The 25,145-nt window shown below is 45.2% G+C and overlaps 1 protein-coding gene across 1 annotated transcript; it reads right to left on the bottom strand.

Moving 5' to 3' along the window:
- Positions 1 to 523: 523 nt before the first annotated feature.
- Positions 524 to 12,759, bottom strand: BMP2 (bone morphogenetic protein 2). Its single transcript, NM_001082650.1, is given in 3 exon segments — positions 524 to 2,243; positions 11,179 to 11,528; positions 12,698 to 12,759. Coding segments are annotated over 2 exon segments (1,188 nt in total). The 5' UTR covers positions 11,522 to 11,528; positions 12,698 to 12,759; the 3' UTR covers positions 524 to 1,398.
- Positions 12,760 to 25,145: the final 12,386 nt, after the last annotated feature.

The raw sequence follows: 25,145 nt of genomic DNA, 5'->3' as shown, positions 1-25,145 counted from the left end.
AAATCTTTCTGTCCCTAAAAAGTTCCTATGAAAAATACTGAACTACTGGTAATGCCTCTGGTGCAAACAGAACTTATCAAATGACTTACCTGAGATTTCCCAACTACTCCTCACTTTTCCCCACCTCCCTCTGAAACAAGGACCATCAGAAACAGAAATGCAAACACGAGGTCATCACTTTGAGTGCTGTACAAATGCACCATTTCCACTTATAGCTTGGACTTTATAGAAATGAAATGCCAGAGCTTTGATATTTATTATCTGAAATAAGTTTAACATTTAGAGAAACGTGTTTGAACACAACCTTGGAAAGAAAAGCAAGCATATCAGAGAACAGGGGATGAGCAGTTAAAACACAACGTGCACCGTTTTGCCATGTGGTGGGCAACGTTAGAAAATGAGGCCCTGCAGAGCACACACAGAGCTCCTGAACAAGGCAATGGTAAAGTACAAACAGATTTCCAACTCCTGCTGAGGGCCACCAGATACCAATTTTCAATATACATGACCACAATATCAATAATGAAGAAATCGTGTTTTATTGAATACTTTGGCCAGATCAGTCCCTTTGAAGGGATCCCTGGTTTAGGAAAGAAGAACAACAAATCATCATTCACTTTCCTGCAGGTTCATCATTTTCCAAATTATTTCTATTGGTCCTGCTTTACTGTTTCTGCAAATTAAGGGGTGGTGGTGGGGGGAGGGCTTCCATATTAGATCATTAATGTCTGATTCTTATCCAAATATTCCACCTAATAAGGACGAAAGTTCTCATGGATTGGACAACCACTCTGCAACATTCCTGAGAATTGAATAATATAATAATCTTGAAAGTCAGCAGAGTGGATTATCCACTTTTTTTTTCTGGACTTGAACTTGTGAACTTAACAGTAGCGCTGCAAAAAAAGCAAATGTGCTAAGCACTTTGCCAAACTAACCTTCCATGTAGATTTTTCATCTTAAATACACACAACTGAAAACAACTACAATTGTGGAAAATTATGTACAAACCCGATATTTCTTTTGATTACATATAAATACAAATTAGCTATTTTTCCTAAAAAGTGGTTATAATAGTAAATAAATACAAAATAAATCTGACCATTATACTTCATGTGCTGGGGTTGAACCCATATAAAATGTACAACTAAATACATTTTAAATCTTTAAGGAATAATTCTCTGATTAAAATATTTGTTTTCCCAACTTCTTTTTGTAGATATAAATATATTTTCAAAATAGCTGTTTTTTTTTCATTCCATTCCATAAATAAAGTCTTCATTGGGAAATATTAAAGTGTCAACTGGTATTTTTTTTATCCTTTTTGTGTTTTTTTTGGTTTGTTTTTGCTTTTTTCTAAAATATATATATATATTTATTTATTTAAATTTTGCTGTGCTAACGACACCCACAACCCTCCACAACCATGTCCTGATAGTTCTTTAATACAACCTTTTCATTCTCATCAAGGTACAGCATGGAGATAGCACTGAGTTCTGTTGGGACACAGCATGCCTTCGGAATCTTAGAGTTCACGGAGTTGACCAAAGTCTGCACGATGGCATGGTTAGTGGAGTTCAGGTGATCAGCCAGGGGAAAGGGGCACTCCCCATGGCAGTAAAAGGCGTGATACCCCGGAGGGGCCACAATCCAGTCGTTCCACCCCACGTCGCTGAAGTCCACGTACAAAGGGTGTCTCTTACAGCTGGATTTGAGGCGTTTCCGCTGTTTGTGTTTCGCTTGACGCTTTTCTCTTCTGTGCAGGGGGTGCCCCTTCCCATCGTGACCAAAAGTTACGAGCAAAGGCCTGATTTGTGACCAGCTGTGTTCATCTGGGTGCAAAGACCTGCTAATCCTCACGTGTCTCTTGGAGACACCTTGCTTCTCCTCCAAGTGGGTCACTTCCACCACAAACCCATGGTTGGCGTGTCCCTGTGCAGTCCACCGCATCACGGCAGGGGTGACGTCGAAGCTCTCCCACCGGCTCGTGTTCTGATTCACCAACCTGGTGTCCAGCAGTCTGGTGGCGGGGAATTTCGAGTTGGCTGTTGCAGGCTTTATAATTTCATAAATATTAATTCTATGATGGAAACCGCTATCGTCTCCCAAAGCTTCCTGCATCTGTTCTCGAAAAACCTGAAGTTCTGCAGAGGTGATAAACTCCTCCGGGGGAATGGAAGTTAAATTAAAGAAGAATCGCCGGGTGGTTTTCCCACTTGTTTCTGGCAGTTCTTCCAACGATTCTAATTGACATAGAACATGGGGGAAAAAGAAAAAAATAATCACTCAGTGAGAGAAGTGAGGACAATCTAGAAATGTAACAACAACCCCATTATTTATGAGAATTTTCAAACTTCATTAAGGAATTGATTTAATCTACATAAAACATCCACAACCAGAAAATCTAAACATACCCTTAAAGTAAAAAAAAAAAAAATAGTTTTCCCTTTTTCTTTTTGTACATGTTCATGTACTGAACGAAGCAAAATTTCGTAATTAATTGTTATGCTTTTGATCCAATATAGGAACACAGCTTCCAGGTGGCTATAATAGTAGGGGAAATGGTGAAGTATTTCTTTGGAATTCACAGACTTCAGGGCAAAAAAAAAAAAAAAAAAAAAAAGTCAGCACTATAGTTAGTAGAGGTCTAATGAGTGAGGATTTGAGGAAATTATTGCATTTCTTTTTTTAAAAAACGGCTTTAATGTCAATCCTTTAAGCGGTATTCTAAAACATTACTCTGCAATTTAGGTGATTTACAAATCTCGATATACAGATTTCAGTTTCCTAATTAAAGACTCTGAAACTCAACATCAACGATGACATTTTGCAAAGCACACCCTACTATTTGGCTCAAAAGTCCAGGGACAAAGGCATTTGCAGGGATCTACTTCTTTGGGAACATACGGGTGGTACTGAGACGCTGCAGGAATTCAGACCAACCAATGTTAAGAAAAATGGCTTCCCAACTGCTAGTTGCTCTCTCACCTCCTGATGACCTCAAAAATCAAAATCTCACTTCAGATGACTTTGGAAGAAAAAGAAATGACTTTGTCTTCTGTAATTCTTCTATGTTTTAAAAATCAAACCATATTAAAATCATACTTCTACCTACTAATAGGATATAGGAAAGATACAAAACCAAAAAATAATTGCAAAAATTTACAAAAATACCATTGTGATCCTCATGATATAAAGAACAATCTCATCCTATTACAGAATAATCCTTCCATGTCTGTCTTCATCATCGTTATTTGAAAATAGCCATTTAAGTGGGCCATGCATGAAAGCTTTCTCTGGTTTCAGATTCCTGAATGCAATTTTAAGAAGTACTGCTTTCCAAGCAAATGATAAAATATGAGATAGCACTTTAAAATCCTTACAATCTGCAAACCATCAAAGATACAACACTATCATTAAATGGGAAACAACACTAGAATCTGAGATCTTTGCACTTACTTTCTTACAGAGTTATCACATCTGGTATTTTCACTGTCAAAACATTTACCTACTTCAGTTAGAATGAAGTGTTAACAACAACACAAAAAAAATTCAACTTTGTCACAGTCCCATGTCTTCACCATAAAAGAGATTATATTTTTATTCATTTCATGGCTGTGTTTTTGCTGAAGGCAAACAGCTATCTGTCATTCAGAGAACCTAGATGCCTTAGCAAAACAGCATTATGCCATATCACTCACTCTAAAGTTCTACTGTGTAAAGCTTCACCATCAAAGCTTTCAAAGAAACACTGTCATCACAAGGTAAGCAGGAGTTCTGGGGGCAGCCGGGGCACTGGATACCGAATCATGGAGCAATGCTTCCTACTGCATTGCTCAAAACTGCACTGTTCCCACAGCACAACCAGGATACCACAGCCTCCCAGTGTGGCTCTGATTCCACAGTTCTGATAGTCTGCATTCTAGCAGGATCCTAGGTGAAAGGATGCTGCAAACTGATCACAGTCCTAAAGATGTCCACATTCAAGTGTGGATTGCCAGAGCAGCATATTTATCAGCATCTTTTTGCTAAACAACATAAAAATTAGTAGAAGAGCTGATGGCACTGGCAGGGACTTGGACAGAAGGGTGTTCTGAAGATCCTCTGCTGAAACACAGGGACCATCAGGCCAAGAAATGAGCCCTCCATGGTCCTCTGGGGCCTGTTAGTCCAGATCTCTTCGGGACAGCTCTCAGGATCCATCCACATTCTAAATGCTCTGTAAGTTAATAGCACTTCAGACCAGGCAAAGTCATGAAAAATAACTTTCCCATGAATGGAACCAGGGCTCTTCCTGGGGGGCTCCCAACAAAGACCAGGAATTGCACTTAGCTTTTTTCCCCTTCTCCCTCTGATTCAGGTGCCTTCCAGTGTTTGTCTTCAAGACATTATTTCAGCAAGGGCTAGCACCAGCAGCATCCTCAGGCCCTGTGACACCAAAGCCAGAGCTGTGCCTGACCTCTTGCCTTCTCTGATCCGAGGCACCCAAGAACACTCTCTTCTTTCAAGGAGGGCAAGGAAAGGCAAATTGCCCAGGGCATTCACTGAACAGCTACATTAACAGAAGTGTCCTGAGAAATCACAACCACCACAAAAGCTCTGAATCCCAATCCACAACTAAAAATGAAAGGAGTTTTAAACACACAGACACACAGACACACCACACACATCATACACACATACCACATACACACATACCACACACACACACACCACACACATAACACATACACACACATAACACATACACACCACAAACACACCTACCACACACCATACACACCACACACATACTACACACACCACACACATCAACACACCACACACTTCACACCCACACACCACACATACCACATACACACATACCACACACATCAACACACCACACACATAACACATACACACCACAAACACACCTACCACACACCATACACACCACACACATACTACACACACCACACACATCAACACACCACACACTTCACACCCACACACCACACATACCACATACACACATACCACACACATCAACACACCACACACATAACACATACACACCACAAACACACCTACCACACACCATACACACCACACACATACTACACACACCACACACATCAACACACCACACACTTCACACCCACACACCACACATACCACATACACACATACCACACACATCAACACACCACACACATCACACACACACCACACACCACATACACACACCACATACACACAAACTACACATGTCATACACACCACATGCATACAACACACACACACACCACACACCACATACACCATGCACACCCACCACACAAATTACACAACCATACACATACAACACACACATCACACGCACACCACATACACCATACACACCACACACACACCACACACCTTACACACCATATACACCATATACACACACCACACACAACACCTACACACACAATACACACAACACACAAAACGCACAATGCAACACACACATCACACACCACATACACCATACACACACCACACACATAACACCACATACATCACACACACCACACACACCACAAACACACACAACACACATACAACACATATACAACACTTATATCACACACACCACATACACCATACACACACCACATACACACAATGCACACACAACACATATATCACATACACACACCACATACACACATCACACACATCACACACACCACATACACACAATGCACACAGCATGCACACAACACATATATCACATACACACACACCATACACATCACACATACCACATACATCATATACACACACCACACACATCATACACACACCACACACATCACACACAACAGACACACCACACAAACACACCATACACACCACACATACCACATACATCACACACACCACACATACCACATATATCATACACACACCACACATATCACACACAACACAGACACCATACACATCACACATACCACATACATCACATACACACACCACACACACCACATACATCATACACACACCACACACAACATACACCACATACATACCACATACCCATACGTATTGACACATGCCACACACACATCACATACACACACCACACACACCACATACACACACACCACATTGACATAAGCCACATGCATACACACCATATACACAGATACCACACACACTACACACACACATCACACACACAACATATACACCATACACACCACATACACACACCTCACACACAAATAGCCAGAGGATAAAAATGAAGTGACAATATCCCAGGGAAGTATGAAAGACAGGTAAATAAAGTCAGAAAGACATTTGTATAATAGAGGCATAAAATAAGACAGTGGCCCTTCAAAAAATAAAGATAAGACTGAGTCAAATAAAATTGCCACTATTACACCAGAAACACAGAGAACAATAATTCCATGTGGTTCAAAATCTCACTGGAAGTAAGCTGCCTTAACAAAGGAGAAATTTTGCATTATTAAATCAAACAGGTAACATGAAAACCTTTCTCCAACTTGTAAACTGAGCTTCAGTTAACCTATTGCCCAAAGACCCCAGCCCACCCTAACACAAATGTGCCCATTTCAGCACCCATGACTGCAAGGTCAGGTCAGAAGGGTAAGTCTAAGGTTCCTATAAACCTCCCACCCAGGAAAACCACTGTCCCAGGTTAGCCCACATACCACTTCATCCCGGTCCTCCTCCAAAGGAGGAGTATCACCTTTTCTTGAGGGTGCAAAATTCAAACTCTATTTGAAATAAAGTAAAGCAAAACGCCTTCTCCAGCAAGCTCAGCAATTCTGAAAATACCCATATAGTGCATTTACCCAAACAGGTAACGTATGCTTTCTTGAAGGCTCATACCATTGTTAATTCTCTCTAAATACCCCAAGAAGCAAACTTGCTAAGGGAGTTGAGCTTTCTGACTTATCTGCCACGTGAGTGAGTGAGTCTCTAGGTTCTTAACCAAATGCATGGAGCTCTGACTGAAAAAATAGGGTGAAATGCAGAAAAATAAGGCAACAAGGACATTCAAACCCCTCCTTCAAAAGCGAGGTTCTCATTCATATATCTGCACGATGTCATTTCTTCATCTACCTCAAAATAAGACTGGGCTGAAGCTGCTCAGCCTACTCGGGTCCATACTGGCTCCTCTTCCATAGAGAAAGGAGAAAACATGATATTAATAAAAAGAAGTCATCACAATAATGATAGCTAATGTGCAAAGTGCTTTCCTCATGCCTGGTCTGGCACCAATGGCTTTATATTAATTATCTCACAACAAACTGATTAGAGAGAAACTACGATTATCTCCATTTTGTAAATAAAACAGTTGGCACTAAGCAACGTCAAAGCAACTTTGCTAAGCAGAGCTGCGAACTTGAGCCTACTGCGGTGATTCACTTTTTTAGCCAACAGATGGCAACATCTAACGGGGGGAGGAGTCAAAACCACTAGGGGCACAGGGATGTTGAATGGCATGACAGCCGTGAGGGGAGTTCTGTCCTAAATGAAGGGAGAGAAAGGTACCACCTCCCAGGTAGGTGGAGACAGCAGGCAGAACTAAAGGAGCAGCAAGGCAAGTGGACAAGCCCTCTGGGCTGTGGGACCACTATTTTCTGTGGCTGTCTTTTTGTCCCCAAGTACACTAAATTTCATTAAAAAAAAAAAAAAGATAAAGCATTACTGTGCTCTGAGAATTCTGCTTGACTCTGCAGACAATGAAAAAAAAATCCCATTAAATCAACAGAATCTAGTTTACTTGGCCAATGAGTAGCACTGGAAATTATGGCTCTAAAACAAAATGATAGGGACTGATACACAAGATTTTCCAGAAGATAAGAATCATGGTTAGAGAACTGATGCAGTTACAAGAGACAAAATAGGAAATACTTAAAAGAAAAATATTTTTAAAAGACCACAGAGGAAATGGCAACTAAAGAGAGAGAGAGAGCCTGGTCACTTAGCTCCAGCTCTTCAGGAATGCTCTGGTGCCCTCTTATTATCATCTGACTACTTCTTGGACCATATAAAGGACAGCTTTAAAAAAAAAAAAAAAAAACACAAAACAGCTCAATATGACAATATGAGAGTATACAGGAACCACTAGAAAAAGAGGTGGAAAAGAAAACAACAGGGCTAGCACCGAGCTCCAGAGCCTTGCCCTCAACAAGCAATCACACTGAAGTACCCAGGGACACCAAGGATGCCCAGCAGGCGAGTACCAGGGCTTGGGGGTGACCTAGGGGGTGACTATATATTCAAATCTGTACTGGGATTGTTGATATATCTTTTTCTTCACAAGGAAAAGATTGTTTCTTGATGCTTACTATTATATGGATATTATAACACATATTTATGGTAACAGAGCTCATCTCTACTTGAAAGTTTTAGACATAGAGGCCAATAATTCAGTCAGTTCAGGCCATGTCTGGAGAATCAGCTTATGGACCGGCCACCCTCATATCCCAGCCTGACTGCAAAGCATGAAGACTTTTGCTGTAGGAACAGTCAACTAATTTCAAAGTGTTGCCAACAGCAGCAGAGAAATAACACACGCTTTCCAGTTGAAGAACTAATTTTTCTACCCTCAATGGCAGTTCTGAAAGGGCTATGTGGTGGATGTGTGTGTTTTAATGACTTTGAAAAGAAAAAAAAACAGAATTTTAGCAAAGCCTCTTCTCTCCAGGATAAAAGTTGTTGTAGAAAAGATCAGACCAACTACAAGAGGAAAAATGAAAAATGACAAGTGATAATTTTGTTCTGAAGCACCTTATTGTGAGGTCCCATCATACTCATTGATTGACTGAAAGAACTTCATCATGACATTGCTTACCTTGTGATTACATCAATCCATCCAATCCCCCTACACACACACACACACACACACACACACACACACACCAGGTTAATTCCTACAGGCGTGTCTTTGGGTCCTTTACCAAATAAATGTCCATGAATGCTTCTTAGACTACATTCTGCTCTTGAGCCAGCAGCCTTCATCACATGGTTTACTAAAAAATTTTTAGTCCCATGCATGGCACAAGGATGCTTAAAAAAACCAAGTGCTGGGTTACACAACAATGAACAGTCCTCAAAATGTGCTTCATCTGGCCTAATGAGAGACCGATGAGAGTCATAATGAGAAAAGAAACAGATTTGTTGACATCAGGGGCAAAAATTACATAGCTTTTCTCTATCATCTATTTGATTAAGATCTGGAGTTACTGCAAGTTGCTGGTAAGCAAGCTGGTAACTCCTATATTGCCTGCACATAGCATTGACACTTTGAAACACATAAATTCATTAAAAACACAAGCAGTTAGCACCGGTGCTGTGGTGCAGCAGATTAAAGCCCCAGCCTGCAGCACCAGCATGTGATATGGGTGCCGGTTCGAGTCCCAGCTGCTCCAATTCCAATCTAACTCCTCACTGGTGTGCCTGGAAAAGCAGTGGAGGATGGCTCAAGTCCTGGGGCCCCTGCACACATGTGGGAGACCCAGAAGAAGCTCCTGGCTCTTGGCTTCGGATCAACCCAGCCCCGGCTGTTAAGGCCAAAAATAACTTACTATATTCTGGGTAGCCTGCTTAGGTCTTGATCAAGCCATTTCTAGAAAAAGACACAGGCACACTTCATTGCTGAAACAGTTACACATGTCAAAGTCTCAGGTGCTTTTGATTTTTAAATAATCTTCCTCTCAAAGTTATGAGAAAGACACCATACCTTCCTAGCCTTAAAAATGAACGTTAAGAGGAGACCTATCCAGCTAACTCCTATTCCCTTTTTATCCAGAAATACTATTCTAATCTGTGTCAACTGGAAGCGATGAACCTGTAGTCATCTCATGGTTACCATGACAGAAGACACAGGAAGGAAAACCTTTCTCCTGTAACAACAAACTTCTGCTGTCAGTGGCTGAATTCTCAACAGATAGAAAAAGATGTTGATCCTCAGATCTTCAGAAAACACTTTACTTCAAAATGTGCTGGAACACGTGCTACCAGCTCCCAGCTCCCTTCACTGTGACAGCTGGGATGAGAAGTACCTTGTGTGATGGGACCTGCCTTTGGGACTTCTTCTCATTATCACCCATCGTTCTTGAAAACGTCCCACTGAGAGAAAATTGTTTTCGTCAAGGAAAAGGGAACATCAGTCAGTGCAAGTGGCTGTTCTGTGATCTGTAACTCCACTCTTTTCTAGAATTCGCAGGAATGCATTCTGTATTTAGAGCTATTAAGCCAAAGGCACATTTAAAAGAACAAAAGAATGGAAATGTAGCATGTAGTTGACTAACGGTGCTAAGAAGTTAGGTGCAACAGAGCTCCATAGCTGCCCTAAGACATTTCAAATCCACTAAATGCCTTTCTGATGAAACCAGCAGAAATATCCTACCTTAGGAAAACCACATCCAGGATCATAAAAGAAAAAAAAAAATCACATTTCAATGCATGTGAAGGAAGACAGGCAGCTGCTGCAAAAGGTTTTATCTGAAGGCTTGCTTTGTCTCTACTCTGAGCCTATCTCAGATTTAAGCACGAGACAAGAAAGTCATTGTGGAAACAATAAGATTGATTGTGGAATTGATCTCCCACGGGGATTAGATAGGGATTCGAAATCTTCCAACGCAGGCCCAGATCCACTGTAAATTAGGAAGACTTGGGGGCCCTGGGCTTTGATTTTTCAAGACTATCTGAGAATTCCGCCCTTGCCTCAGTCTAGCTTGAAACCCTGGCTTAAGCTGGAGACACAGATTTATGGAGCAAGGGCTTCCAAACAGACTTCGAGAAATCCCAAACCTCCTCCTTCTCCCACTGCGGAATTCCTGCACGCTTAGCTGACCAGGGGCATGCCTTTTAGCCTCGTCTTCCCCATCCCTTGATTCCGCTCTGGTTCCTGGAGGAGGAGTCGCCCTCCTGGCTGCGTGCCAGGAAACGGGTACGGACCGACCAAGGGGGAATCCCTGGCTGGCCCGCCACACGAGCAGTGCCTGAAAATCAGATTCAGAAAGGTCGGTACGGAAGCAAGAGGGACAGCATCCGCAGAGCTCTGGCTGAACTGCCTCTCCAGGGATGCCCGCAGCCGGCCTTGGTGCTCGGCGTTGCGGGTAGCAACCCGCCCGCGTCTCTGCCCCTGCGGCGCGCGCCTCGCCTTACCTTCGTGGTGGAAGCTGCGCACCGTGTTGGCGCGGCTGGCTGCCCTCTCCAGCCGGTGGTCCGGGGCGGGCGCGCCAGGCTGGCCGGAGTGCCGGCGGTACAAGTCCAGCATGTAGGGGGGCACCACGGCGTCCCTGCTAGGGGTGGGTCTCTGCTTCAGACCGAACATGCTGAGCAACCGCAACTCGAACTCGCTCAGGATGTCGTCCGAGGGCTGGGGCGAGGGGCGGCCCGATGACGCCGCGAACTTCCTGCGGCCCAGCTCGGGGATGAGGCCGGCCGCGCCGCCCAGGAGGACCTGGGGAAGCAGCAACGCTAGAAGACAGCGGGTCCCGGCCACCATGGTCGACCTGCGGACAGGGCCGACGTGAGTCACCCGAGTTCCCCGCCCAGTCCTCTCCCTTCCCGCCCCCGCGGCCTGGGCTCCCGCTGCGCTCGCTCGCCTCCTCCTCCAGGGCGCCCTCCTGCCTTGCAGCACTTGCTGGCTATGTCAGAGCGGCCACAGCTCTAACGTTTGGGGTGGGGTGGGGGAATGGAGGGCCCCAAGTTCCTGACCCAGAGCACTTTTCTCTCTCCCACCCCAGCCTGGGCCCGTCTGATACTTGATTTGGGGGTTGGCCTTATCCCTCGCTCCCTCCCCACTGAACTTAAGTGGTTGTCACTCCCCCCTCCCATACATACACACACACACACACACACACACACACACACACCAGAGCTGGCAGCCATGCAGGGAGTCTGGGGGATCACCGCTTGATCTGACACCCTGCCGCGCCTAGCCAAACTCAGAGCGCTCCCTTGCCTATAAACGCGCGCGCATGTGACTTCCTGAGAACCGGGGCACGGAACTTCCTGAGCCACAGTTCACCACTTCCAGACCCTGCAAACTCAGGACCACGACTTCTGAAGCCGCTTGGCGGTGGCTGCCCGCTGGGTGTCGGGACGCCCCGCTCCACGCCCGCCCGCGAGCCCCCGGTGCGGTCGCGTACGCAGGTACCTTCCCGGCGTTACATAAAGGGCCGATCTCCACGCGCGCACGTGCCAGCGGGGAAACCCACGGCGCGAGCGGGACCCTGGCCCTCTAGCGCTTCTAGCAACCGGCGGAGAGAACCCCTAACGCCCAGCGCTTTCCTACGGGGGACGGGGCTCTGATGGAGAGCGCGGGTCTCCCCCAGAATCTTGATGAAGACAGCGCCGTGCCACGGCGTACAGGTTGGCAGCTAACGGGTGAAACCCAGGGGCCATCCTCTCCAAGGCAGCTCTTTGACTTTTTAATTTTTTAAAAAAATCATCTAAGTGTTAACAGCCTTAATAATATATCGAGGAAGAGCGGAGGAGGGGCGGAAGCGTGCGGGCGCGGGGAAAGGGGGCGCCCCCGCCGGGCTGGGCTGCACGTGGCCCCGGAGAGGGGTCTGTTTACGTCCTGCCCGGCCGCGCCCCGGAGGGGGGTCCGCCGCCGCCGCCGCCGCCGCGCGAGCCCAGCGCCCGCCCCGCACCCCGGGGCCCGCGCGTCCCGTACCTTTAGGAGACCGCAGTCCGTCTAAGAAGCCCGCGGGGACACGTCCATTGAAAGAGCCTCCACATGGAAAAAGCTCTGGCCCAGGGACCTGGCGCGGGGACCGGGCGTCCGCTCCCTTCCCGTGGCCTCCGGCTTCTCCTCCCGGCGCCGGCCGCCGAGTCCCTCTCCTCGCGCAGGGCGCGGCGTCCCGGGCTCGGCCCGGCAGAGGGCTGCAGCGCGGCGGGGCTCGGAGGCAGCGAGGCGGCTCCGCCGGGGCGCGGGCACCGGCGCGAAGCGGGGAGCAGCGCAAGTTAAGGCTGCAAGTTCAAGAAGTCTCCAGCCAAGTGCTGACACACAACAACAGCGAGCAGGGGGAGGAGTGCGGGCCGGGGAAGGGAAGGGAAGGCAGAGAGGAAAGGCTGCTGCTGTCGTCGTCCTCAGGCACCAGCGCCCGCGGGACGCGTGGCCGCGCGCGGGGCCGCCTGCGGGACTCCGGGGGGCGAGGGTCGGGCGCTCAGCGCTAGCTCCGCCGCGGCCCATGGCTCGGGGCAGCCATCCTGGGCGACGCCGGGTCCGGGGAAGGGCACAGCGGCGATCTCGATGCCCGGCGAGCTGCCCCCCCGCATCACTCTGCCTGCCGCCAGCGCACCCCCATCAGCGCTGGCCAGTGGAAACAGCCGCGGCTCCGGCGCCCCGTCGTCCTCGGGCGCATTCTCCGCGAGCCCAGCCGAGTCCCGGGCCGCCGAAGCGGGTGGCCGCGCTCTGCCCTCGCTGCTGTCCTAGCCCTCGGGCCAAGTGCCCTTTGTGGCCGGCTTGGGGTCCGATCACACCTCGGCTGGCACGTCTCGAGCCCCCGATCCCCGGCAGGAGGTGCTCGGCATCGCGGCGCTCGGGCTTGGCTCCGCACTCTCCGGCGCTCCGCGCGCCCGTCCGCGGCTCCGGCGCGGCCCGGGCAGCCGAGGCCACCGAGCTGTGGCGCGCAACGGCCGGGTGCTCCAACCCGCGAGGGGTCTGCGGTGCGCGGGTGCCTCGCAGCGCCCAGTAATTCGCGCGGCGCTCGCCTCGAGGGCGCTCGGGTCGCCGGCGGCGGCTGATGTCCGGCGGCGGCTGCCAATCCCCGGCGGGGTGTGGGAACCGGAGCGGCGGGCGCAGCGCGAGCCGGGCGCAGCGCGGCGGGGCGAGGACTCCGGCGGCGACGGCGGCGGCGGCGGCGCCGTGGCGCGGCGCTCGCGGCTTTTAAAGGGGACGCCGCCTGCTGGCTCCCTCCCGGCCCCGGCCGAACACCTCCCCCTCGGCGGCACTGCTCGCCGGGGATCCCCGAGCGGGCGGGAGCGGCGCTCAGGGGTGTGGACGGCGCGCCGGGGGCAGCCGCAGCGGGGTGGGGCCAAGGGCGGGGGCGCGCGGCCGCCGAGGGGGGCGCTGGCGCTTCCACCCCCCTGCCCTAGGGCCGGAGATGTCACCCTTGTACCCGACCCTCGCGTGTTCTCCGGGGCTGAGATGCGGGGCGACGGCAGGTTCTGGCCTCGGTGTCTCCACCGGGCCCGTTATTCAGGTTTCAGTTTGAAGTTTTTCAGAAAAGAGCTCAGGGAAGTTACAGAGCATCTTGGTGCAGACGTGATGTGGTAGACGCTTCTGTATTTCCCCGGCGAGGGGAAGCTGGAAACTGGCCGATATTTAACACAGAGACATCTATGTAGCTGCAGATGGAAATCCATGTGTGCGCATTTACAGTTACATAAATTTGGGTATGCATTTGCACTCAAACGCGTGTGCGCGCATGTGTGTTCATGAAAACATACCTAATACACGCGTGTGCTTCCAACCAAGTCACACGTCCCTTTAAACCCGGGTCTGCGGGTGTGACTTGGCCGTCTCTTCCTATACACGACACGTGTGTGTGTGTGTGTGTGTGTGTGGCAGCGCGAGGGGAGGGTGGCTAGGATTTTATTTCGTTTTATGGAAGCCGTCACTTCTTCCCCTGGGAAGTGAATCTCGCTCAGCCCAGGGGCAGGTAAAACAACGCAGGGCGAGATCCAAGCGTATGAGGCAATTCTGGTTTGGGACCTCAGAACCTCCTATCCCCCAGCGGGTCCCCAGAGACAGAGCTCAGACTTGTGGCCAAGGCACTTGTCTCCCTCAGCTGGAATAGCTCCCCACCGCCCCAAGCTGCCGCACCGTAACTTTCCGGAGATTTCTTTCCATGCGTCCCAGGATTTCCGGAGCCTCCACGCACAGCACCACCGGGTTGCCCAAATGATTCCAAAAGCCACGGGTGGAAAATTTTTGGAAAAGGCCGAATTGCCAGATCAGGTTCTCCTGCACCAGAGCTTCAGGATCTGCAAAGCACAGAGAGGGGTCAGAGCAGGAGCTACTCAGCGTCTATGGTCCACGTGTATTTTTTTTTTCCCCGTTCAGGGAACTAAAATAATTCTAGGTTCCGCTCACATAAATCGGATTAGCAACCCACAGAGGGGAATTAGGCACTGGCTGTTTCTAAAGGTATAAAGGTCAAATAAGGTATTTTGGAGGAAGCTTGCCTGCTAGGAAAATGAAGTGGGGGAGCAAAATATTCAGGAACTGGGGTACTTTATGACCATCTGAAAAAAATGCTATGGAGGTTGACTGTCACTCTGAATCATGGAACACCAAATAAGTGAGCAGCAAACATATTCCACGGACAGACATTGAAGCCAAAACGTGTTTATTGTGCTTCTACAATGATTTCCTTCCCTATCAAATTTGCGAAGTTAGTAATTATTTCTGTCATCAGTGAGTTTCAAAAAACAAAGCAAAACAAAACCTACTTGAGAGTTAAGTTAGTAGGTAGTGCTCAAAGAGGAGGAGAAAGCTGATGGCTGTTGGATGTGCCCCAAGAAAAGGTGAAAAATAAACCTCTGGGAGTGATACCAAGGCTGCCTCACAGGTTCTGGCCTTCCCAACTTGGGAAATGGGGACCTTGGCACTGTAATAAATGATCTTCGATAGTGAAGACTCTTGAGTTAAGAAAACTGGCATTCCTGGACACTGTATTCCATTTCAGTGTTGTCCATCACAGGATCTCTTTTATGTAGATTGTGTGATTCCCCAAGCGCAGGCTTCTCTAAATTTTGGCCCTATTTCTCTTTGAAGAGCTAGGCGCTCCTATCTTGCTGTTTTTAAGAGATGGCTGCCCTCTTGTGGTGGAAATGGGTCCAGACGCTTGGGAGAAAGAAGTCGACAAATAAAGAAAATGGTCTTGAAAGATGGATTTGGGGTGCAAAATTCAGGGTGACTGTACCTTCTCATTTGCCAGGCAAAAGCAATTGTCAGAAGTTCTAACTTTAGATAGAGGTTACTTTCAGTTGTTGTTTACTTGATTGGCAGAGACAGAGAGATGCAGAACTGAGAGATCTTCCATCTGCTGGTTCACTCCCCAAATGCCTACAACAGCCAGGACTACGCCAGGCTGAAGCCAGGACTGAAGAAACCAACCCAGGTCTCCCACATGGATGGCAGGGGTCCAACTACCTGAGCTGTCCTGCTACCTCCCAGAGTGGGCATTAGCAGGACACTGGAATTGGAAGGGGAGCTGGAACTTGGACCAAGGCATGGACATGGAATGCTGGAATTCCAAGTGGTGACCTAACCACTACGCCAAACACCTGCCCCTAGTTCTTTTTATTCTCTTGGCTAATCTCTAATTTATACCTGCAACTCAGAATGCAGGATTATTTAAGTTTTTCGAGTGACAGTGTCTGTTTGCTTTGAAAACATCCCTTACTGCTAGTCATGGTTGGTTCTGTCTTTTCCAAAGATTCATTTGAAATGTTTCAATCTAGAGGGTGAGATTCATTCTTGCTGGTTTCTGGTAAATCTGCCAGCACTTGTGAGCTGGAGCAAGGGTAGGGATAGAGAGTTCTTTGGGAATAAGGCAGTGGTAGTTGCGAACTCAGGCATCTCAGAGGGGATAGGCAGGTTATGTGAAAATATAAAGCCTACCAAGTAAGGATTCTCTGTAAAGGAGGTTGCCACTATTTCATTTTAGACATTTCTTGCCAGTTTTTCAAGAGATATTGGAAGTCCACATTTGATTGTGTGTGGATATGACCTGGGATGAAATTAAGTGCTTAAAGAGTCATACTTTGGCAACTTTTCCTTTAGCAGTTCAGCCTAGATAATGTTTAATTTTATTGCATCCTGCAGCTATTAGCATTCACCATTGTTCTTGCTAGGCCACCCATTATGCAAATTAACATCAAAATAATGATCCTTAAGTATTGTAGAGGTCACTGCAGGCATGACATGACCCATCTACCTTATAATTGTCATGCCATTGAAACCTGTGGCAACTCCCCTGAGAAAGCTCTTGGCTCCTAGCAGGTGTATCACTGAGTTCCTGGTGTGACTCCCAGCACCAGTTCTACTGACTTCACCTGGCTGAGGTTCTCTCACAGGAATCAGGAGCCTCAGCAAAAGAGCAGCATTTAGTCAATCAAACTTTTACACATTTGGGGTTTAGTTAAACATGAGAAGTTAGAGGCAACACCAGGGCAGGTTGGCCAAGTCAGGTTCTCGCTTCTGTCAGATACTCACTACATCTTTTTTGATGTCCTAAGGATAAATTTTCCAAATTGACTAGACTGCTGCTCGATTTAGAATGCACACATTAAGTGCTCTATGTTGATCACAGCCCAAGACGTGGTTGGGTGACCTAGGTTCTAATTCTGCTTCAGCCATGGATGGCTGACTTTAAAATGGTCATATCTGTTAATCAGGGTAAATAAATACATGTTCTGCCTGCCACAGACAGGCGTGATGGAGGTCAAATGGGGGACATGTATGGACTTGGAGAATTTTAAAATGCTGTACAAACAACAAGACCCTGATTGCTACTCACTCCATGTATCTTCAAGTGTTTGGCCTGAAATAGGTTTTGCCCAACAATGGATATCTCATCAGAAATGTTACTACTGGGTAGATCTAAGTCAGTAACAAATGCTCGTAGCTTCCACTTCCTCATAAATAATATATGGAGAATAATATATGATTTCCTTTCAAGGCTGTTGGGAAGGATAAATGAGAAGATATGCACGTAGAAGGCATAAAGCTGTAAAATTTGTGTTATGATACATATACACTTTTTTTTTTGACAGGCAGAGTGGACAGTGAGAGAGAGACAGAGAGAAAGGTCTTCCTTTTGCCGTTGGTTCACCTTCCAATGGCCGCAGCAGCCGGCGCGCTGCGGCCGGTGCATCACACTGATCCGAAGCCAGGAGCCAGGTGCTTCTCCTGGTCTCCAACGCGGGTGCAGGGCCCAAGGACTTGGGTCATCCTCCACTGCACTCCCGGGCCACAGCAGAGAGCTGGCCTGGAAGAGGAGCAACTGGGACAGAATTTGGTGCCCCGACCGGGACTAGAACCCGGTGTGCCGGCGCCGCAAGGCGGAGGATTAGGCTATTGAGCCACAGCATTGGCCCAATACATATACACTTAAGATCATTTGTCCTTTAAAGAATTTTGTTTTATGTTATTTTCTTTCATTGATTCTAAAAATATGGGTCGTTTGAATGCACACGTCTGAAAAATAATCATAGTCTTCAAAGAAATTAGACTCCCTTTAGCAGGGCAGCAATTAAGATGCCTGCATCAGCCATCGGAGTACTAAGTTTAAGTTCTGGCTCTGGCTCCTGACTCCAACTTCCTGCCAGTGCAGACCCTAGGAGGCAGCAGTGATGGCCCAAGTGGTTGGGTTCCTGATACTCATACAGGAGACCTGGATTGAGTTCCATGTCCTCAGCTTCAGCCTAGCTTGGCCCAGGCCATTGTGGACATTCAGGGAGTGAACTAGTGGATGGAAGTACTCCCCCTCTGCCTCCCATAAGTAAATCAAATTTTCCAAAAGAGGCTACCCTGAGAAACCCCTTGGCTTTTAACATACTCCCCAGTGTAGCACCTCCATACCCAGTTCCTTTCATCTCCAGAGAATTTCTGATCCAGCAAGAACAGCCTCCTGCCCATGACTTTCATTTCCACACTGGTGCCTTTTGCTCTGCTTTTTTATAGCTCTCAGAATCACTTGCATTTTCCACAACTGTCCTAATCCTATAGTTTCTGTTTTTCTTTGAAAATGGGGATACCCAATAGTCCATTATTCAAACAAGTTCATTCTTTGAGACTGGAATGAGAAGATATTAATACACTGCACTGAACAGCAGAGGTAAACCGGGACTGCCCTAGGCATAGCAGACCTGTGGTCAACTTATTTATAAATACTTCTTTGATATTTGCATATCCTCACTCATCCCTTTTGTCTGAAACCTTGTCCCTTTAAGGGGCTATGCCTCTGAATCTGCCATTATTTCTAGACTATTTTTACAGCACTTTTGAATACCTTGTGCCTTCTTTCAGTTTCCTTAATTTCTTGAACTTTTTTGTATGAATCACTAGAACCTATCAGTGATGTCTCAACGAACTCTTAAATAGTTTTTAGTTTGATTTGATTTGTCAGGCACATTTAAATATTCCAGATTTTTCACTTTCAAAATATTTGAAAAAACAAGTTGCCAGGGGTGTAAGTAAAAGTGAAATAGATTACTTCTTTAAAGAAATTCCTTAGGGAGTTCCTTCCTCATTTATTAAATGAGTAAAAATAATTATGGCACTGTGACATAGAAAGTTAAGCCCTGTGCCTGCAATGCCACCATCCCACATGGGCACTGGTTCAAGCTCCTGGCTGTTCCATCTGATCCAGCTCCCTGCTTACGTGCCTAGGAAAGCAGCAGAGGATAGCGCAAGGGCTTGGGCCCCTGCACCCATGTGGGAGACCTGGAAGAAGCTCTTGGCTCCCGGCTTCCGACCACCCAGCTCCTGATGTTGCTGCCATTTGGAGAGTGAACCAGCAGATGGACCAGCTCTCATTCTCTCTCCTTCTCTCTCTTTATCCCTGCCTTTCAAACAAATAAATAAATCCTCTTTAAAAAGGTGATTGAATTCAGAAAATGGCCTCATTATTTTTGTAAAAGAAATATTTATTTATTTGAAAGTCGGAGTTAGAGAGAGAGAGAGAGAGAGAAAGATCTTCCATCTGCTGGTTCACTCCCCTAGATGTCTGCAATGGCCAGCACTGGGCCAGGAAAAAAACAAGAGCCAGGAGCTTCAACTGGATCTCCCACATTGGTGGCAGGGTCCCAAGCATCTGAGCTCTAGCAGGGAGCTAGATCAAAAGTGGAACAGCTGGGACATGAACTGGCGCCCATATGGGATTCTGGCATCACAGGCAATAGTTTTAACTGCTTCACCACAATGCTGGTCCCAATGCCCTCATTCTTAAAAGATTGAAAGCTCACAATTCCAAAAAGATCTAACTGTATCACAGAAAAATAACCAATTTACACACAAAAATGTTGCAGTCTTAACCTTTCTTGCTCTTTCTTCATGAGCTGCCTTTCAGCTGTAATTTGCCAAGGGACGGTGCATGTCATAAAGAAATGTAAGGAGAAGACTTCCCAGGAGGTGAAAGCTGTCTCCAAACCATTCACCTAACAGATGCAGTTATCCAAAGACCCTTAACAATACCATCACAGGGTTCATATGCTGGCTTCATCCCAGAATTTCTGTGTGGCCATTTATTCTTTACAAGAAGAAATCTACTAGAAGAATAGTTTATTTGAAGGTTCTAAATAATACCTAGGGACTCTTCATCTACTTAAAACTTTACTTGTATGTGTCTGTGCCTTTGTCAACTTGTTTGGCCATGCAAAGCCTCCAGAGTTTGGCATACTACTCCTAAACTGTTCCTTGTGCATCTCTCCAGAGGACCCTCAAGGGATGGATGGCAAATTCTTTTCATCCTGGTTACCTGTTTATCCAGTAGAATTTTGCAAAGGAAAAAAAAAGGTTTGAAGGTAGTGACTTAGAATTGTAATTGAAAAATCTCAGATTGAACAATGGCAACCCAAGAGAATCACCTGGGCCAATGACTCTTATAGGAGATTATCGTCTTGGGTGCATTTCACAAATTGTCTCAATTAGACACAAAGGGTTTTGCTTCCTGCCCTAATTAATGTAGAACTTGCTTACTGGGCAAATAGCATGAGGTACGTGTAATCTGAGAAATTTTGAGAAGTGTTGTCTTTCATCCACTTATATTTACTCTGCAATGACCGCAATGGCTGTGAGGACCAGCTGTAGTCAACAAGCCAATGTCCACGACAGCTCCCTCAGACCTGACTACTGCAGTACATACCGATTGCCAGCCAAGGGCTACTCCCATTTGGTGCATTTTGCTTTGCCCACATGTGCTGCTAGCCACATGTGTTATGGAATTAACATCTCGTGGGAACAGCACTTAATCAAGGGATGATGGGAGTTACTGCATCAGTACCGCACCTGCTCCATGCCTCCAGATTGGATGACTCTGAGCTGTATGATCTAAACTGACTTCTGAAGTTCCATTCAGCCACAGTGATAATTGGTTTAATGACACATCCTTTATAAGCTGCCTTCCTTTCTTTGTCTCACTTCTCTATTCCCCTAATTGTTTTCTTTGCCTTCCCTCAAGCTACTTGTACCCAAACTCTTGTCATCAAGTTACCTTTTGAAGGAACATAAAATAAACCCTGGATTTTCTACTCACCTGATAATACCTATGGAGAGTGCTTCAAAATTGTATTGAATTGCGTTATGCCAAAAATGAAATAAAAACCTTAACTTCGGAGACCTATTTCCTACACTTGGTTCATTTATTGAGTCAATGACTTTTGCTTTTCCAAGTACTGCTAAGTTTTTAGGGCTACAAAGATGAATACCATGATTTACACAAATCAACTAAATAGAAGATTATACAGGGTACAGAAATTGAACCAAGAATAGAGTTTCCACCTTCACCTGAAGGTCGGAGAAGGTTTCCTGGGAGGACATAATACTTGGGTTGGATCATGAAAACTGAGCAGGTGTTGGGCAGATAGACAAGGGGGGAAAGAATTCCAGGCAGGAGGAACAGCAGGGGGAAAGGCAGAAAAGCATGAAACATCAAGATGCATTAAAGAAATGATTGGCAATTTAGTGTGACTGGCTGGGAGAGGAGAGAGGAGTGCCAGCATTTTGCTGGGCAAAGGAATTTGGAGTTTCCCCATAGGATCTATTCTGCTTTTGAGAAAAATCTCTTTGGTAGAAGTGGGCATGATGACTTGGAGTAGAGCCAGATTACAGGCAGAAGGACAAAGTAAAAGGTTGTTGTAATTATTTAAGCAAGTCATGGGGAGTCTTTGCACTCAGCAGAAGTGTGTGGTGAAGGAGAAGTCTAAAAGAGATTGAAAAGGTAAGATTTGATGGAACTTAACTGCCCACAGGGGACGAAAAGGAGTTGGAATAACACAGTGGGCAGAAAGAAGAACATGGTCTATCTATAAATGCATGAATTGTGAAAAAATTCTTGACAAAAACTTGTTTGAGTACCAGAATCCTAAACTTCAACTCCCACCACTGTTAATGATTATGTCCTTAAGATTATTCCTGTAAAGTCATTCATGCCAGTAGGTACATATCAAATAGGTAAGCTAAGTCCTTTCATAAAGTAAACCTAATCATTTTAGGCTGTTAGTGAGCAGTTTTGGGTTTAACATTTCATTTATTAAAAGACCAATTTGCATGCATAAAGTGCTAACAGATGGGCACTATTTAGTGTGTCAGAGTAGAAAAAGTTGTGAGACTGTTAAGGAAAGCAGTTATCATTTCACTGAATGCCTTGAAAATTAGTGCAGCAATAGATCTGCCTTTCTAACAATTGACTTTTGCTAACTTCGTATCAATTTAGCAAATTACTGTTTCAGCATCTTATTAAATACGTAAATGACAATGTAGACAGAAAAGATAGGGATTTAGGGGAATTATTTTCATATGATGAATGAATGCTGATTAAACATATACCAATTTAAAGGAGAAGTAAAATGCATTTTTCATATATCCTTTGCTGTAATGACACAATTGTAAGAAAATTTCACAGAATGTAATTTGATCTATTTTTGAATATCTTAAGTTTAGTAAAGTTCTATAATGGAAACCTTGGGGAATATTTATAACCAAGTATTAGCCCTGTATTAATAGTATTAATCTGGAAAAATGTAGAAATTGTATTTTATTTGTCCTGAGCATTTGAGACACTCTAAAAGTGGCTGTTGCAAAGAAAGAAGGAAGGAGGGAGGGGAAGGAGGGAGAAAGAAATCAGAACTACTTGCCCTTTGTTTATTTCTCATGTAAGTAGTATATGGAGAAAAGATCTTTTGTTATTTGAATATTGCTCTTACCTGAATTCAGAGTAAATCTGAGTTTACTTCACTTTAGCTACAGAGTTAACAGTGTGTCAAGGTGCCAAACACGGACTTAGATGGAACCAAAATTATTTGGTTATTTTCCCTATAAATGCATTCACTCTAATTTACCTCAATTACATATTATAAGTGATTTTCAGTATGGAACAAATGGGAGCTATCTGAAATGCATTCTCACATGCCCTTCATTTCCAGCAATAAACAAGTAAAATAGTTGTGGAGAGGAAGTGACTTTCACATCTGTTGACTCCTGTTTCATGTCCCACATCAGTAATTAAAATCAAAACTCAGTGATCCTACCTTCAACTAAGCCACTAAAGGAAACGAATGAGAACAATTTTTATCCACTTGACTCTCAATGTCCTTTTAAAATAACTTGAGTGAGGTAGATTAATCATAAAATGAACGGCTATTTAATTCTTCCATCACATGTGCTGAAATGGACACTTTCAGAATTGTGTTCTAAGTTTCTTTCCTTTTTGCTTCACACTGTTTCCTGAACCCTATGGACATGTATTCATGCATCTAGGCATATCTTTTTTATTTCAGTCGCACTTCTTTTAAAGATATTTAATATAAAGGGTATTTAAGATGTACAGTGTGATACTTTAATATACGATTCCAGCTCTGGTTCATGACTCCACCTGCTAGTGTAGACTGGGAGGAAGTGGTGATGGCTTAAGGGGTTGGGTTCCTGCTATTCACATGGGAAACTGGATTGAGAGCCCTGTTCCCAGCTTTGACACCCCCAGCTGTTGTGGGCATTTGCAGAGTAAACCAGCAAATGGTTCTGTCTCTCAAACAAATAAATAATTTGTTAAAAGGTAAGTATACTTAGTGTACAGTAAAAATTTTTTGAAATGCATGCATATTTCTTCTGTGATATACATTTACTTGAACTTTTGAAAGAGCTCCTCATACTAATTGATCAAATAATAGGAAGCTCTATTTTCTGACTCATCTGCCTTAGATATTATCTAACAATTCTTCATACAAAAATTGGGAAATTAATACTCTGACCCATCTTCTCAGATCTGTCCCTCACTCCTTGATGAATGGTTACTCTATTATTATCTTTTTAAGAATTAGAATATTTACCTTTTGAAATCATGTTTCATTTATTGAGTCTATTTATGTCTGTGAATGAATGGGTTCAGAACACACCCCTAGGGTTATCAGGGCTTCTCCTGATAAGGAAGGTTTTATTAGGAAGAGCCTATGAGATTCATGCCAGTTTTTTTTTTTTTTTTTGATTTAATGAATTAACTAACTTGTGCATAATACTTTCCATGTGCTGGGTAAACACTGAATGCGATTTTTTAAAAAGATTTATTTGAAAGAGTTACACAGAGACAGAAGAGGCTAAAAGAGAGAGAGAGAGAGAGAGAGAGGTCTTCCACCTGCTGGTTCACTCCCCAGTTGGCTGCAATGGCTGGAGTTGCACCAATCTGAAGCCAGGAGCTTCTTCCAGGTCTCCTATGCAGGTGCAGGGGCCCAAGAACTTGGGCCATCTTCTATTGCTTTCCCAGGCCATAGCAGAGAGCTGGATTGGAAGTGGAGCAGCTATGCCACAGAGCTGGCCCCTGTATGTGATTTGCAAACATTAAATAACTTAATTCAAAGAGTTACAGTACTTGGTTTTTGCATGTAAGTGTTTTGGCATTAGATGTACATGTCTTCTTGCCTTACTTTGTGATTTTTATGTGAAAGCCCCATTGACTCACCCACCTCCATCTCAAATAACCTGAAGCCAATGCTCTATTATTTCTGGTGACTTATATTTGCTGTAAAGAAACCTAAGGCCAGCTTGATGTTTATCCTTAGACTGAAATTGATTTTTCTACTTGCATTCCTAAGAAAATGACCTTAATCTTTGAAGTTGCAATTTCAGAAGAATATATTGTTTGTCACCATTTACTAGTTTATCCTTAAACACATTATATAATGATATATACACATTTAATAGATTTGCTGTTTCAAACTATTTTTATTCAGGTTAACAGTATATTTCCCTGCATTATATCAGATTAACATTTTCTTGTATTCTTGTATATAGTCTAATCTCCCTTTCATTTGTTAGGATAATTTGTAGGCTCTGTATTAAGATATTTCTTCTTGTAGTAATAGGACTGCCTTCATACACTCTGAATGCACACTTCCCT

The sequence above is a fragment of the Oryctolagus cuniculus genome, chromosome 11 (assembly GCF_051225735.1).
Source record: "Oryctolagus cuniculus isolate XC-2025 breed Fujian yellow rabbit chromosome 11, ASM5122573v1, whole genome shotgun sequence".
Taxonomy (NCBI): domain Eukaryota; kingdom Metazoa; phylum Chordata; class Mammalia; order Lagomorpha; family Leporidae; genus Oryctolagus; species Oryctolagus cuniculus.
The sequence above is the reverse complement of the archived record's forward strand: the minus strand, read 5'-3'. Positions and strand labels throughout refer to the sequence as shown.